This window comes from Zonotrichia leucophrys, chromosome 9 (genome assembly GCF_028769735.1).
Source record: "Zonotrichia leucophrys gambelii isolate GWCS_2022_RI chromosome 9, RI_Zleu_2.0, whole genome shotgun sequence".
Classification (NCBI taxonomy): Eukaryota; Metazoa; Chordata; class Aves; order Passeriformes; family Passerellidae; genus Zonotrichia; species Zonotrichia leucophrys.
In genome coordinates, this window is record NC_088179.1 from 5,997,198 (window position 1) to 6,014,531 (window position 17,334).

Genomic DNA, 17,334 nt, shown 5'->3' on the forward strand with positions numbered 1-17,334 from the left:
CTCAGAGCTCCCAGTGCCTCTGCAGTGTCTGACTGACACTGTGCCCAGCTTCCATCAGGAGCTGCAAAGGGGAAAGGCCGTGGTCTCATCCCCTCCTCCCTCTGACCTGAACTTTGTGCTTCACCCTCACGAGTGAGGATTTCACTCTTAGGCTCCAAACCCTGAAGCACCACAGGGACACCACAAGGAGAGGCACACAGTGACTGCCTGGACACACCAGTGCCCAATGGATGTGCAGAGCAAGAGCCATTTGAGGCAAAGCCTCAGGAGACACAGAGGCCTTGGCTGATTCTGGTGACACATTTTTGACTGCCTTACCTCTCGCTGTTGCTGGTCTAAACTGTGTGAATTCCTCTGGCAAAGAGCAATTGTTTTCATTAAAGTATCTTCAATATTTTCTAGCAAGGAGGGTTCAGCTGAGCCTAAGTGTCAGGGGGAGGAAAAGCAAATTACCATCATAAGAAGTGTTAGACAAGTTAACTCCCATTAGATAACTATCAATCCTTCTGCAAAATAAAATCATGCTGCTCATCTTAAGTCTGCTCAGTACTGTCAGCAACTACATTATAAAGACAAGTTCTGATTTTTTGGCACTTTTCCTGACTAGTACAATAAATTGGGCAGGTAAAACATTTCATTTAATCAAATAAGGAAGATCTTAGCTGTGGTTTAGGATACAATTAAATAACAACTATGGGCACTGCATTTAATTAGGTGCCCATGAGTCCTTGGGCTAGTGAACAGCACATCTGTGCACACACTCATTTTCTGTGGGCAGAACATTCTTATTTATATATCTGAGAAATTTGCTTGCAAAAAAGCTCCCAACTGGCTCCCATCACTGTTCCCATATAATGCCAGCTGAAGCTCAGTAATGAGTTTGAATGGATTCTGAGATGGGAAATGTGTTTGGTAAGCCAGTGAGAGGACCAGTCCCCATGGGAAAAGCTGACAGGGCCCCTGACACCACACACACAAACCATCCCTCACAGTGATCAAGGTCTCTACCAAGATCAGAATACCAGAGTGAGGGAGTGTCATCCAAATAGCTACCATGTCAACAGTGTCACTACAATGCCTAGAAACCTGAAACAATCTCATTATACCAGGTGTCAGACACAAGCACTTCACATTTTGTGTTGATCTTCTGTTTTTAATAGAAAATGGAATTTAACTCAGTCTTACTTTCATCATCTTGAGTAAGCACCAGCAATTTGCTCTGCAATCGCTGAAACAAAAGAGAGGACACAGAACAATCAGCTTGGGAGTTTAATCCCAAGAATCCTGATAGAAATGTTTCTCAAAGGTGTGGTTACACAGGCTTGCCCCCATTTTCCTCCCCAGCATAATTAACATGGCAAACAGCTTTCCAAGCATGGAAAGGAAAGCAGGAGCTGAAAGATGATTTTTGGCTCTGAAAAACAAATTTCAGCATCTAGTATCTTCTAAATGTTTGAAGATTTGTCAGAAAAATATACTGATGTTCTGAGTATGCAGACACCCCCATTTATTGGTATTTGACCAATCCTTCCAAGGATTCTAGTGGGAAACAAATTGAGGAACAAGGACAACATCCAAACTGAGCACAGGCCACCATGCTGATAGCATGGCAACAATGCCACATGCAGGATTTGGGAGTACTGTACCTCAAGCATAACCAAAAAGGCACCATGGATATCTCCCTTCTTCTCTAGTAAATATGAGGAAGCCTCATGAAGCTGATGTTTTTGGGTTATCTGAGTTGAAAGGAAAAAAAAGGTAAATGTCTGTCTGAAGAAAGCTGCCAGTGTTTGTTTATCCACAAGACAATGCCAAGCAGATGGCCAGGGCTGGGAGTGCTTTACCCAGGCTGAGCAGCTCTCCTCCATCTCCTTTTATTTCCCAGCTTGCACTATTGCCACCACCAGCACTCAAAAATGACTGGTACAATTTCCATACAGAGAAGGAACAGTTGCTCTCCCAGCACAAGGCAGATTTTGGCAGTGCTGCTTTCCAAAATACCCAGGCCTGTGATTTCATATACCCCCAACGTGATTAATTAGCAACAACACAGGCACCCTCCACTCTGCAGTTTCTCAGCAGCTTCAGAGCACTAACAGCCCTTTGTTATTAGCCCTGAGACCCAGCTCAGTGTTAGTCTATTAAATATATCCACCTGTGCTGCAGAAGAGCAGTTTAGCAGCTCAGAGGGACAGAGAGTGCTAGAAACAGACTGGAAGAGCATCCAGGAACGAATCCAAGCCTAAAGTAAAGTGTCTTTACAGCAGTGTAAAGGGGTAGGAGCTGATTTGAATGCATCCCATGGCCCCTTGTCATCATTAATCTCTTTCCTACCTGGATGGTTTCCTCCAGTCTGCAGCATTCCAGAACTTTGAGTGTCTCCAAAACCTGGTCTGGGCTGTACTGACAGAGCAGCTCGATGAACTGCTCAGTGACACAGGGTGGGAGGTGTAGCAGGTCTTGGTTAATGCCTTCTCTGGAATAAAACAGGCACAAGAGACTAAAATCAAATCCTAGCCCAGAAATCTGGCTGGGAAGAAGAGTTTCTTATTCAATTGAGCGTTGTCTTTTATCCTTAATGCTGAAGTTAAAAAATCTGGTTTTAAGAGGAAAATGATGCTACTTCTACTAGTTACTGGTGCTGGAGGTCTCTCAGCAGCCATTTCATTTGTTCCACAACATATCCTCCTGATGCCTCAGTACAAATTAAACTCTCAAAGACCCCTGTGAAGAAAGAGACCAGCACAGACCCATCTCCAGCAACTCCATGGCAAAGAGGCACAAAGAATTAGCCTCATTTCCTCAATGAAACCTTATGGTCTGAGTGCTCTGTTCAGATCCTGATTGTCTCTGTCCTACAGACCTGCTCTGCATGTGCTGCTTTTTGCTTATTGCTCCTGAAATTCTTCTTTGACTTCCTTTACACATTTTAATGTTTCATCCCTTTGATCTACCTCACTGAGAAAGGAACTCATAATTCTTTTAGAGAAACATCCCCCTTTTCAATCCCTGGGCTCATTATTAAGCAAACTCCTCATGTGCAGAAACAGAAGAGAGAACAGAACTGTGAGCAGTGCCCACGTCCCTTTGTCCTGACAGTTTCCTACTGATCTTGGTTTTAAAAAGAGCAACGTGAAGGAGGAGACTTCAGAGTGAGGAGGGAAAGGATGAGGCTTCCCTGGAGCCAGATACAGCACCTGCAACCTTTAAATGAACAGCAGCTCTCTGCCACTGCACATTACACTTCCCATGGCAGTTCTAGGACTGATGCATTGCACAGAGAAACAGTGGAAGTTTATCCTGCCTACAAAACAGGGGCTTCTGCTGAAGCTCCTGCTAGGAAAAGAAATGGATCAGGGTGTATATATTGAGTTTTATTACCTTTCTGAACACAAATTCCTAAGCAGGAGAAGATCTGTTAGTGTGCAAATCCTACAGCCATGGGATGGAAAAAGTCTGATATCCAATATCCTCTATTTCCTGGGAGTTACAAAAGGCATACTACTGCCATTCAGAAAGGCCAGGACAATGCTGTGAGAGAGCAGCTCTGCTAAGAGAGCAGCTTCCTGTGATTACAATGATTATAAATGCAACATGCCCAGAAACAAAAGCCTCACCCATGTACTGATCACAGTGTGCAAAGTATGAGCACAACTCCACCAAAACTGTGCCCAAACTCTTGGGTTCTGACAGCAAAGAGTGCACCCTGAAGGACCAAACAAGAACCCTGAACTCTGCATTCACCATCCACTCCTCCCACAACAAACACCCTGTAAACTCCCCCAGTGCCTGCAAGGGGGTGAGTGCTCTCCTCTTTCTATGGGTAGACTAAAATAAAACACTCACTATCTAAAATGATCTTGTCTGACAAGGCAGGAAAAATGGCAAGTCACGCACCTATAGCATGAGAACAAACTTCAAGTCTGGAAATAACTCTGGCACTAAGCATTCATGATTTCATGAGCAAGCTCACTCTTCCCTCAGCCATTTATTTAATCAAAAAATAGAGAAGAGACAACAGAAAGAAAGCTGGATTTTGGTAACTTCTAGAACTAATTGACAATCCTGAGACTTGCAGGTCCTCTTCAGCTACATGGGATCATTTCCACTCCAATATAACCACATCCAATGTCTCCCCTGCCACAGTCTTTCCAAAAAGCAAGAGAGAAGCACTGGTTTCTCATGAAACCTGGCACAAGGGAGCCCTGCAAGTGTCACAGGCAGCTGGGCACAGAGGAGAGCCCCTGGGACAAACCCTCATGGTTTAGTCTGTTACTACATTTATAAAGCCAGAACAGTGTTGCTAAACAAGTTAATATTGTTGGTATAATACATAACCACAAATGCCAACAGACAATGCTTCACTGTGCTGGGGTTTTTTAGAGAAAAAAACTCTAGAGTTTAAAATGGAAATGTAGCAAAGACTGTGATTAATGAGCTGAGCAATCCCTACTACATTCTCTGTTTCCTGGGGCTGCTTTATGCTACAAACATTCAGACATTTGGTTTTAATTTCCCCAGGCAATTCCTGTTAACCCTGTTTCCTCCCTTCCCCCTTCCACATCCTTAAAAATAAATCTCTAGCTAAATTAAATGGGCCAAATTAATCCCTAATGCAATTCCACCAACTCGGATAGTTAGACCAGCATGATGAGTCTTGTCCCCATATGATCAAGCAATCATTTGTATTTGAGACCTTAAAAAGCTCATTTGCTGCTCTAGGAATCTTTACTTGGACAAAAATTTTGCTTCAAAAAAGAATATAAACATTTAGATTACATGAAAAGAGACAGATGTTGCAGAAGAGCCTAACCACTATTTTAGGTATAAATATACTACAAAGTGTAGGTGCCTCTGCAGGTAAATCTGCAGAGCAAGATTTCACCTCCCTCCCTCCCTGCCTCTCCCAGGGCACAGTTCAGCTCCTTTCAATAGGTTTTAGAAGAAAACAACTTGCCAGCACTGAGAACAGACCTCAGGACCTGAGTGTTATTAAGAAGAAGCCATGTGGCCCAGTGCAGCACGTGGAACAGCATCCTTGGGGGAAAAGCAGAGAGCTGTGGGGAGATCAGCTGCACAACCCTGTATCCCATTGCTGGTTTGAACACATCACGTGTTGCCTGTGATCAGAAGGTAACTACAGGAGAAATGAGTCTATTTAGCTCTAATTATGGCAGAGTGAAATTAGAGATGTTTATTACTCAGAGATTATGGGAGGCACTCTGTGCATAAGATTAGAATCCAGGTTAATTACTACCTTCACTGGGTGCAAGTGATATCACAGCATAAACAAAGTTCTACTTAACATCCAGCTGGGTTTCATTTCTGCTTAACTACATTTTTTTTTCAATTAATCAATGATTAACTAAATAATTTGATTTATTTTCTATAAAATCCAACCAAGATCTTTTTTGATTTTGTTTTGACCCTGGAGAAAACAGGAGGTGTGGAAATGAACACCTTCCACACAAACATGTCTGTAAAACTCAGGAAACAACAAATTGTATGCTTGGGGTTTTGGCTTTGGTTTGGGTTGGTTGGGTATTTTTCCTTAATTTACATTAAAATCCAAGAGGTGATTGATTAATTCCAGGTTCTGGCTTCCAAAGCATGCTTTTTATTCCACTTCAACAAAAACTGAAACACTGGCACTAGGATTTAGATAATATTGCCTTTTCTTACTCCTCCTCTTCATTAAGCACAATTAATTTGTGATTAATTGACAAACCAAGATCTCTCCCTCAGTTGCATTAAAATTGTTTGAAAGCAACTGGAGCTGTGCATATATAAATGTCTTGTGGCATTTGATACTGATTTAACAGAAAGAGAACACAGAGCTGAAGCACTGAAAGAACAGGCACAGAAGGAGCAAGTAAGGAGTTAAAAAGAGGAGCTTGCAGTGAAATATGGCAGCATTCTGAAACTGGCTATTGATGCACTGGTTCAAAGAATTGATTTGAATCCACGTTTGCACACTGCAGTTTGTAAACAGTCCAACTTTCTACATACCTTGGATCAAGGAGACTCCTCAGGAACTGGAAGAGCAAGAACTGGTCCTGTACAACAGGAGGAGACACAGTATTGTTATTTTCAATTATGTGCTGTGAAACAGTGATCCTTGAACTATACCCACTGAAGGAAACAGTTCCCAGCTGCTGCCTGCTGCAGGAGCTGCTCTGGGCATATCTTGCACAAATATTCTGAGGATGTGTTTGGCTGACAACAGCTCTGCTCTCGGACTCCAAGCCACACTAAAACCCAACTAAAAGCTGCAACCAGCAGCTCTGAGCTTATACATTTTTATGGCCAGAACTCTACAAACAGGCCAAATAATTGAGATGTAGCAATTCCTATCAGTGAGTAGCTATAGCCTATTTTTCTTCTGTTTCTGACACAGCAATACCTCACCATGACTCATAGCAATCATTTCCTACAGGACTGACATCCCTACTGCACAGAAGCCCCACACTAAGGGAGTTGGACACCTCACCTGCAGGTTGGAGATGATGCTCTCGAGCTGCTCGCTGAAGTGAATGGCTGCCAGGTCAGCTGCTTTACCTGGGCTCAGCACCAGCAGCTCCTTGGGGGGGGAAGAGAGATCAAATCAAATTAATTCCTTCTGACTTCACAGGCAATATAATTATGCAGCATCACCGAGCCCATCCACACTGTAACTGCACCTTTGCTGAGATGCAAGTGTAAAACAGTTAACACCATTGCACAAAGAGAGGTATAGAAAAAATAGAAGGGTAGTTGGTAAAAAAGAATTTCTGAAAGTTGATGCTTTTGCTACACATAAGGCCTTGAAGAATATAAAACTTTTCACACCAAGAACCCACCTCAGTCCTAAGGAGAGGAAGTTATTCATTAAGTTTTCTGACAACTGCCTTTACCCCCTGCCAACAAGACATTCCCAGTGCCAACTGTGAGGCAGCAGGAAAGGGGAAACAATCAACCCTTGGGAATTTCTCAGTCCAATGGAAACAGTGTTGAATTGGCTTTAACTGAACCAAACCAGAGGTTTGAAAGCGAGTTTCCTGTGACTGTTCACCATAACTGACACCTGTCCAGACATGAAAAAGCAATTTCTTTATTGTAATACAAGGAAACAAAAATCATCTAGATGCCTGTGGGTCTGCCTTCTGTCAAGCTCGAGCTAAAAGGCTTCATATATCACACAAGTTTACACAACCTGCAATGTGAGCTTTTTGCTTCTAACCCTTCCAAATAAATGAGAAGCAACTGCTGCAAAACAACACTGTGCACCTGGTAACCTGTCCCAAAAGCCCTTGCTGAACCTAAAAACGAGAAAAGATTTCTTTACTGAACAAAACCAACTGTCACAGCAGTAAAGAAAGAAAATTATCAGAAATGTACATCTGGGGAAAATCCCTTAGCAGTAGCTTGGTCTCCAGACAGACACAGCAGCCACTGAATACAGCCAATGGCAGACACAGACTGGGGCAAAGGGAAGCAGGGAAGAGCCTGACCATCCATGAGCTCTTTAGGAAGAGCTGTCACAGCTGATGCCTTTGGTGAGGGTTTCAGAGGAAACCTGCCTGCTCCAGAAGCAGCTCTGCAGTGTCTGACCCCACAGCTTTACTGCACAAGCTCAGCCCCTCACTGTGTCCCCACAACTTTCACCCCACAAACCCAGGCAGTCCAAAGCACCCAGGAGATCTCTAAGCACAGCAGTGCAGAGGGACACAGAAAGGATGCAGTGGGACTGCCTTAATCCACTTCTCTCTCTTCTCCCTCCTGGGAGTCTCCAGGACTGCTGAAGGCAGGGCTGCCAGGCTGGAGGGAGCTGGTCCAATCTCCCTGTCTGCAATCAGTGCACCCTTCAGAGTCCATTCCCCAGCAAAACATTTGGTGCTTGGGTTTGTATCCACTCCCAGGTGTGAACAACCTGCAAACATGGTGCTGCTCTGACAGCCCTTGAGGAGACAGAACTGCCACAAGGCATGTGGGTATGAGGGTAGAAAAGAACCCTTGTGTGACTGAAGAGAACAGAGTTTATTTTTTAAAGATAAACATCAATGAACAATTGCTGTGAGATGATGGGAAAAATTTAAAGTGGCACTGATGACAAACTCCACTTTCTGCCATAGAATCACCAGGAAATCCTCTCCAGACACTGCTGGTTTTGCCTGAAGAGGCTGATCTGCTGCATTCATAGCTCAGCAAATGACAGCTGTCCTAAGAGCTGAAATCACAGCTTCACTCCAGTAAAGTAAAGTATTATTTACTGTTCCAAGTCTTTTGAATGTCTGAGAGCAGGATTAACACAATGGAAAAGGACAAAAGCCCACAGCAGCCATCAGGCTGCTAAACCACCTGTTTTACCAGTCCTGGGAAATAAAAGATGCCAAAATGAATCAGGGAGCTGATCTCAGTGACAGTACCTAAGAAAGGTGACCCACAGAGCCCATCACCTGCCCAGCAGCCTCTGGGGGACCAGGGATGCAGCAGGGGAAGGAAGCAGACACAAGAAACAGCACAGCAGCTGCAGCCTGCCCAGCCTGGAGCCCCAGCTGCTCTGATGAGGGTGCAATGAGCCAGGCCTGCTCAGAGCCAGCACAACCATCCCCACCAGTCCCACAGCCCTGCCAGTGCCTCTGGAGAGGGGCTGTGAGCTCAGGGAGCCACATGCCAGGCAGCAGCATTCCCAGGGTTTCTTTGTGCATTACCTTTTGAATCACTCTCCCTCCTGGTCCATTTTCTCATTAGTCATGCACTACTTGCAGATGCTGGTAGAAACTAAAAGTACTCTGGATGTGCCCATTAGCTTTTTGTCTGCCTCACAGGATACAGATTCTGCGGTCATTTTCTGCTAAGGAGTGCTGTCTGCAAGGCTTGTTTTACAGACAGAATTATTTTCCTGGCTTATCTCCAGATCACCCTGGTGGGAACTGACAGCACCTTATAGGAACTAGAAATATTACAGATTCCCCACACCTACTGACTGGACAATCATTTCAGACATCTTCATCCCCTGAAGCTGACAGAGTCTGAAAACATGAGGAAAATTATTAGTTGGAGGAGTCCAGCAGCAGCCTGTGTCTTACAGAGAAGCCATGACCCCATCATTCCCCAGGTTAGCAGTGCCAGGGCACCAGGGCTGAATGCACTCATCAGTGTGAGGAGCTGGATCCCACAGCCTGTGTGTGAGGTCAGTGATGTCCATACCCTGCCTTGCTGCTGCTGCATGCTCAGGAGATGGAACATTTGCTAATGGATCCCTCTCCTGACTGCCCATCACCCCCTGAGCAGGCACCATTACCCAAAGAGCAGCACTTGAAACCAGGAAGGCCAGGAAGGCAGCCTGACTCTGAGAGGCACTTACACTGATGTGGGAGAGCTCTGAGCTGACAGCAGAGCTATCTCAACAGCTGTGACTCAGCACTGGACACTTGTGCTTTGGAAAAGCACCAGCACATCCAAGAGCCATCAGCAGGAGCTGAGGGACTGTGGGTGCAGGATATATCCTACCTACCTCTATGTGGTCCAAAGCTTTCTGCCACACCAGCTGCTTCTCCTCTGCACTGTAGCCAGGCATGGACAGGATGTTGTGGATGTAGTTGAAAACTTCTTCCTGTAAGGCACAAACCCATAAATGCTCAGTGTGTTCTGCAGCACCACTGACAGCACTGGCTTTTGGAAACCAGAGTGCTTCCAGCAGCCTTGGCATGACCTCAGGGCTAGTCCTCTCCAAGTAGTCAGGATGAGTTATCTGCAGAGAGGCTCTATGTCCCTGAAGAGCTCCTGAAGGAAAAGAGAGCCAAGGGGAACCTGATGCTAATGTGTTAAGCACTGAGGTCAAAGAGAATTGTTCTTCCCCTACCAGAAATGTCTTCCTCTTACCCACAGGGAAAAAGGACAGGACATCACTTGAGCTAGGAGCCCAGGCAGAGAGAACACTCTGCCAGGGAGTAGCTCAGTTTTCCCAGCACATTCCTGAGCTCCTCCCTGACACTGGCCTCTCCCCCAGGCTCTCTCCTGCACTGTTCCCCAGCTCAGGTGCTCTCCTGTCTCATGGTTTTTGGCCACTTCACTATCACAACCTCCTCTTCTGATTCCTTCACCCATACAACATTCAGTATTGTGGATTTATAAGGACCCGAAGAGGTCACATTTGCCAGACTCTCATCCCAACTTCTGTTGGTGGTAGGGAAGGGAACACCGCAAAAACTGTGGCAGGTGTGCATGCTGAAGGTAATGGCAGAGAGACTGTAAGGGCAGAGAGCCTATGTCCAGGGGAAGAAATGTGGGGACCAATGGCAGAAACAAAAAAGCACTGCAGTTAGCCACATCTGCAGCAAATCCCACCTTGCACCGAGGTTTGATGTACCAGCACTAGATTTAAAAATAAAGGAAAATTCTGTAACTTAAAAAAAAAAAATAAAAAAATCAGCTCCTCTCCACTAGACAAACACAAACAGCTTTGACTAGGACTAAAAACCTGAACTGTTGAGGGCATTTTTAAGGTGATTATGCTAGAAGAGCAAGGCAGCTGTGCCCAGTCACTGTGGCCAGCAGCACAGGCTGCATGGCCAGGAAGCAGAAAGGCAGGAGCACCAGAGTTCCTCACCTTCCTCAGGGGATCCCGCAGGTAACAGCCGATGATTTTGTCATAGCGAAGCTGCCGCTCGTACATGAACTCACAGATCTGATAGCTGAAAGGAAAGGAAACTTCCCAGGTCAGGAAAAGCACTCAGCTGAGCCAGCACCACAGACAGGCAGCATTTGGAAGTGTCTCACATTGGGGTTTTCAGCACACAGGCTGGGTGGCTCCAGAATGCTGGAGTGCCATTTGTACCAACCTCGGGCCAACCTCAACCCATCAGAGTTGCCCATCAAGCTCCCTCTTCTGGGAAATTATCACACAGAACAGAGAAAAGTGGAGTTACTCAGGGGAGAGGCAAGGGACAGAGGATAACAACTCTTAATGAAATCAGGTCTCACAGGTTCTGCTGTCAGAGATGATCTTTGTTTCCACAACACTCTGCTCTAAGTTAGGTCAATTCACTACTTAATTGAAGAAATTCACTAAACATGACTCAACAACGACACAGCTTCCTACCTTCACATTTTAATAAAAATCTTCAATATTTTGAGACTTTACATAAAATTAGATGTAACTGAGTCAAACCAAATCAAGAGTCTGATAATTAATATTACACTATAGCTCTTTCAGCTCTGATACAAGTGGCTGAGCTGGGGGGCCTAGCTGTCAAATTCTCTGAAGCAAGGAGAAAAAATATGTTTACTGACTCTGAAAAATTTGATTGAGTTACTCCTTTCAGGCCACACAGGAGAACAGGCATGGCACACCTCCCACTGTTCTCCCTCTGGTCCTTTGTAGCATGGTGGATTGATTCATGCAACACCCAAACTCATGGCCTGGATGAAGATGCCCCCCTGGCTGGCTCTGCTCTGGCACGACAGACTCCTTCTGGAATCATAAAGCATCTAAAGGAGGTGCTGGAAATTTTCAGCTTTTCCAGACACTGTTTTTGTATCTCCTACAAGTACCATGGGGATGGCTCCAGACCCCTTCATGCTTTTAAATCCACCTGTGGGTCTCACCCCAGCCAGGCATCTCCATCTGCCAGGGGTAGAGCACTCCAATAGACAAATGTACCTCTGAACACAGCCTGGCCTCTAGGATAGGGAATGTTAAAACTCATCAATTCCCACAGAGTTTCTCCTGAAGGGTTTCCACAGCTCTACCCCTTCTTTTCTGAACAATGCTTTCTCTGAGAACACCCAGGAAAGAAAGTCTGGGACTAAATGTGAACATCTTAAATGAAGCATGATGTGAGTGCACAGGGAAAATAACCCCAAACACAGTTACAAAGTAGAAACAAGGAAACTGGAGCCAAGAAAGATGTGTGGAAGAGATTTAAAGGCAGTTTTTATATATTGTGTCCAGTAACTCACAACTCAGCCTTCTCTGCCATTTGGATAAGGCGGCTCTCCTCAAACTGCACGATCCCTCCTGCCTGGAGCAGCTCCAAAAGGACCTGCAGGGATTGAACAGTAGTTGAACACCCAGTGCCTCTACAAGTCCACTGCTCCTGCTCCATAAAACATGGTAAGAACACAGGGCTGACTTTATTGATTTGTTAATTGATTGTCCTTTAACTATGAAGGACATGAGCTTATGAGACCTTTCCTGCCCTCTGTTCTTGCTCCTGCAGGCAGTGCTGGGGTGGGACCCTTCCCCTCCTGCTGTGCCCAGCACGGCCCAATATTCCCATGCCCATTCTCACTCCCAAGGCCAAGTTCTGCTCCACAGCAGCCTTTGGGGGTGCTCCAAGGAGCATCCCTGGAAGGCTCTCACCTGCTGCCTCTCGGAATGCCGGGAATCATCATCGGGGCTGCACAGGAACTCCAGCACCTGCCGGGAGAGGGGGTGTGAGCCAGGCCTGCCTGGGAGCACAAACTCCCCAGCACACCCTGAGCACCAGCAGTGGCACAGCAAACCACCCACAACGGGGCCATCTGAATGCACCTGGAACCAAACTGGGAATACTGGAATGGCAGAGAACTGCTGAAAGACTCCTGAGAGGGAAACACAGGACTCTGCACCAGGATCTAGAACCAAACTTTAGGGAACTTGGGGAACCTCAAGTTTCTGCTTCAGACTACACACCAAACAGCTGGCATCACTACACTGACCCACTCTCCTGGACTGTGCCATCTCATCAGGAAAACAGGAAATTATGTAATTCATAACATTTCATATATGTGGAATAAAAGTGTTTAATTCAAATCTGCTTACCCTCCATAGAGTTCTTCAGTCTTAAATTAGGATCAAGGACATAATATATTCTAATTCATTTTTATTAGTGCTCATACATCCCTATTATTATCAGTCAGTGAAGCCTCCTCCTCACTCCCAGGAATTTCTGTGATTAAGCTGGGATACAAAGCTAACTCATGCAAGCTTTGGGCATAAATTGGGGCAAATTCCTTTTTCAAACAGCAGAGAAGGTAGTGGCCAGCTGAACTAAAAATTATCAACTACACTTATGTGCTCTCTAAGCTCACTAATGTAATTTTAGTTGATACCCCTTATGCCAACTTGGGTTGGAAGGGACCTTAAAGCTCATCCAGCTCCACCTCTCTGCCATGGGCAGGGACACCTTCCACTGCTCAGAGTACCATCCAGCCTGGCCTTGAACACTTGCTAGGATGCAATGCTGTTTGTCCCACAGCTCCAGCCAAGCTGAAACACTGTGTACTGTGCTTCCATGTTCTGTCCTGCTCTGCTCCTGGGAAGCCACAGCAACAGCCCAGCAAGAGGCCACCTGGTTATAATGCACCAGCACCTCCAGACCTGCTCCAGCCTACAGCACTGAGCACACTCTGCAGGGGTGCATCCTGCTTGCAGTGCCACACACACTCAGGAACACTTGCCTGGTCAAACAGTGTCCTGTTGACAAACAAGGTGTTGTTGGGCTTGGCGAGCTGCCGGGCAAGGAAGGTAAAGAGACAGCCAACCTGTGATGGGGTGAAGTCAGAATTCTCCACCATGACCTGAGAAATGTTGGAGACAAAAGGGAAAAATAAACCCACAAAGAAGTGATTCTGCAGCTGCCTTTGAGAGAGTAACTGGGACAAAAAGAAATCCCTGTGAGCCATTGTGTGTCCTCCTACCCCAGACACCTCCTGGTGTCAGTCCATCCTGAAGGCCAAACACAAATCCCCTTCCCCAGCATTCAGCTGTGTCACCTGAAGACACAGGCAGTGGATGTGTCCTTGCTAAAGCACTTCTGTCCCAAAGCTGAAGAGGCTCCACCTCTCTTCCCTCTACTCAAGGGAAGAATTCTTGCATGTCCCTGTTTTTCAGGTGTGAAGAGGCTCCAAACCCACATTTATCTCTGCCTCTGTAGCCTGTGTTGCTCATGGGACATGGAACAGCTTCTGAGCAGAGAAATGCTGTCACACGGTTACAGTACAATTATTATAGGAGCAAACAACCCCAAACACCTCATTTCAAGCCCCATTTCACCACTTAACTGTGGCACGCAAAGAACTACTCTAATAGCTAAGAAACAACTGCAGGTTGGGGGAAAGGTTTTTCTCACATTATGTTAGCATTAGTCTAACAATATTTAGAGAAATTTGTGACTGTGCTGACCTGAAATTACAGAAAAAAGGAATATCTAAGAGTCACTACAAAAGGGATTAGAAATCCAACAAGTGCTTTTGACCTGTCTGGTGTAAAAACCATGAGCCTGATGTGTCCTGACTTGGTGTCTCCTGCTTCAAAAAATCCTAAATCCCAAGTGAAAGTGAAATGCCCCTGTTTGGAGAGTCCCCTCTAAGAGCAGTGTGTTTAAGCTGGGAGGAAATCCATCACATGCACAACTCTGTGAGCTCAGACCTAAGAACTGCTGCAGCAAAGCCCATGGAGCAGCTCACAGTTCAGCATCTCACTCACTCGGAGCTGGGGGGAGTCCATTGATTTCCTCAAGTGACCCAGAGTTGCAGACCCCAAGAGATGCTAATGCTTTTGTGACACAAGAGAGGCAGGCAGGCCAGACACATTACAGAAACACCAGCTAATGCAATCATTCTTTTCCAGGTTTCATTTTCTGTCAAAAAAGGCTATTTCTTACAGGAGCCTAGTCAGAACAGCACTACCTAACACCATTAAATATTATCCACTGAAATATCTGGAGTGTTTTATTAATTTCAGCTTTGTTTTTGACAAATTATGTCCATGTCAGTATCTGTGAAGGTGAACATACTGCATCCCTGGAATAGAGCAACTTCCCAGAGGCTGCAGACCAGCCACATAGAGGATTCATTTGGCAAAGTTTTGATCAGCATTAGCAGAATGTCTGTGTTCACCAAACTATTTCAAAAGCAGAGCTACTTCCTAGGTGTTTTCTTTATTGCTTATGACAAATTTAAATTGAAAGTTTCAAGAGTTTTTAAGTTTTATCCAAAAGGACAGCAGATTCCAGACCAAAGGACTGAGTTTTCTTACCACCACATTGTTTGCCTGAAGATGCAATGCTGCAGCCCTTCCAAAGCTGCCCTCCTGCCATGACAGGAACACATCCCCAGCAGCTCTGGAACACAGCTGCAGTGTGCCACCTCCTGCTAACAGCAGCTCAGGACACAAAGCAGAGGGGCTGAGCCAGCACAGGGCTAAAACACCCCTCAGAGCCACATCCTGCTCACAAAACCCCTCCCAGTGGCATTGTCTCAGCCCCCTGCAGCAGCACTGCCACCCAAGTCACTCACTGTGCCCTTGTCTCATCTATCAGTGGTGACAGGGACAGGGAAATGCTACTTATGGTATGTTTATACATAAACAGCTTCCAAGTGGAGTCACTCATGATTAATGGTGACAGCTTGGAGGGGAAAGCAAACAGTGCCTGGCAGTGAGAGCTTCTAATGGGAACATCCCTTGTTGGGAACAGGGGCTGGGGGTGACAAGTGATTTCCAGAGCACCAGCCTGATAAGTGACATTCCTCTTCTCTCCTAAACTAAAGATAGGCCTGTCATCCTGGAAATGCTGCATCCCAAACATAGCATTGGCAGGCACAGGGAGCAGGCATTCAGCAGAAAAGCAGTGGCACCCTGCCAAGCACAGCTTACCTGGGACCTTTTTCATGCTCAGAAGCAATCAGGGAGGAGATTCAATGAGAAGCAGATCAAAATAAGCTTAACAGTGCAGAGATGAGAAATTTGACAAAGCATCACCCAGGTGAAATCACAGGAAAGGAGACGTCTCTGTCAGCACATTTAAAGTGCAGGAATCATCACTTCTGAATGTCCAGCCTACAGCTTTGGCTGAGGTGAACCCATGCTCCTGCCCAGCACCTCCTCAGAGGTGTCAGCCAGGGCAGGACTGCAAACACCTCCAGATCACAGCTGTACTGCAGAGCACTGCATGCCATCAGTCAGATACAAACAGTTCACTTTTAGGCACACTCACTTTCAGAAGAATGTCCACAATTCTCTGTTGATACTCCACAGCTTGCTTGTCATTCTTGAAGTCTTCAAAAGTCTGCAAGAGGCAAAGCACTGACACCTTGAGCAGAATCTCTCAGAATAACAGCAAACACAAAGCAGCAGCCACATCACAAATCAGCCAGTGTTGGTTTGAGTCCTTTCTCTGCATATCCCTAAACAGCAGGTTCCAAGACATAATTTGCTCTTTTGTAACTACCAAAATGATTTTTACACATTCAGGTAGAATTAATGGGTCCAAATAGACATAAGAAGTTCTAGAGATTTGGAAAGTAAGAAAGACAGACTTCCATGCAGGAGATAGAGACAGACACTAGAACACTCTTTACAAATATATTATTCTTGTTTTTCCTCTGTTTTGAAGACAGCCTCTGTTGCCAGAACTTTCACTGTGTAATGTCATGTTCACCACTCTGTATTTAATGCCACAAAGGACTACTGTGATTCCCTCTGATATCTTACAGGAAAAGCACCAGAGCTGTTCCTTCCCTGAGCCAGGAACTCCTGGTTTAGCTAAAGCACAGATTTATTGACAGGAACCTCAGTGATGATGGGAGAACTGGCAGAGCCTTCTCCTCTCAGAAAGCCAGGGTCTCTTACCAGAGCCAGCACGTTGAGGAACTCCCGTGTGTCGAAGTGCAGCAGGGTGCGAACGTAGGGATACACCTCCTCATCCACTGAGCCCTCAGCTGAGTGCAGCCTGATCAGGAACTCAAACACCTGACAGGACAAGGCAAGCAAGGACAGCAGGTTTCCTATGGATTTCAGATAACTGGGAGCACAAGTGTGTGGGAAAGCAGCACTGTTATCTGCTTTGTACCTGAGCTTTAAAGCCCCTTAGGAGTCCATCGGTTCTGATTTGAGTGGTGTTTTCTGTTGCTTGTCAGCCCCTCCTAAGACTCACCAACCAATTTAAGATCAATCAAAACTTAAGATCAAACAAAAATAAAGGCTTATTTATACTTGCAGATAGAAGTGTGTGAAATTAGAAAACTCCCTCTCCCCGTTCCTGGCAGCTTTCCTGGGAAGCTGTGCAACTCCTCCTTATCCAGGGCACAGCTCCTCTCCTTGTCAGCAGCTCACTTGGGAAGAGCCAGTCAATCTGCCCCCTCACTGTGAGGCACAAAGCTTTTGGCACTGCAAAGGCTGACTGAGGTGCTTTTCAACTCTTGTCTCTTCCACTGACTTTGCAGTTCATGAAATTTGAGGGCATCTTCCAAAATAAACTCCTTTTACTGAGCCCCTGTTTAGACTGTCCCAGGGAAGCCAGAGGGCAGGGCCAGCTGCAGGAGTCTGAGCCAGGCTCACAGCAGAGCTGGCTGCCAGCAGCAAGGGAG

At 45.8% G+C, this 17,334-nt stretch overlaps 1 protein-coding gene across 1 annotated transcript in view; it reads right to left on the reverse strand.

Annotated features, from left to right (window-relative positions):
- The window catches only part of VPS8 (VPS8 subunit of CORVET complex), a 65,142-nt gene that overhangs the window by 19,607 nt on the left and 28,201 nt on the right, over positions 1–17,334 (reverse strand). Inside the window, exons 26-38 of the mRNA XM_064720794.1 lie at positions 16,598–16,717; positions 15,963–16,034; positions 13,426–13,545; positions 12,347–12,403; positions 11,944–12,026; positions 10,592–10,676; positions 9,497–9,595; positions 6,491–6,580; positions 6,010–6,056; positions 2,335–2,476; positions 1,647–1,736; positions 1,186–1,228; positions 319–422 (exon numbers count right to left, since the gene is read on the reverse strand). Of these exons, the coding sequence (XP_064576864.1) occupies positions 319–422; positions 1,186–1,228; positions 1,647–1,736; positions 2,335–2,476; positions 6,010–6,056; positions 6,491–6,580; positions 9,497–9,595; positions 10,592–10,676; positions 11,944–12,026; positions 12,347–12,403; positions 13,426–13,545; positions 15,963–16,034; positions 16,598–16,717 (1,152 nt within the window). The remainder of the gene's footprint in view (positions 1–318; positions 423–1,185; positions 1,229–1,646; positions 1,737–2,334; positions 2,477–6,009; positions 6,057–6,490; positions 6,581–9,496; positions 9,596–10,591; positions 10,677–11,943; positions 12,027–12,346; positions 12,404–13,425; positions 13,546–15,962; positions 16,035–16,597; positions 16,718–17,334) is intronic.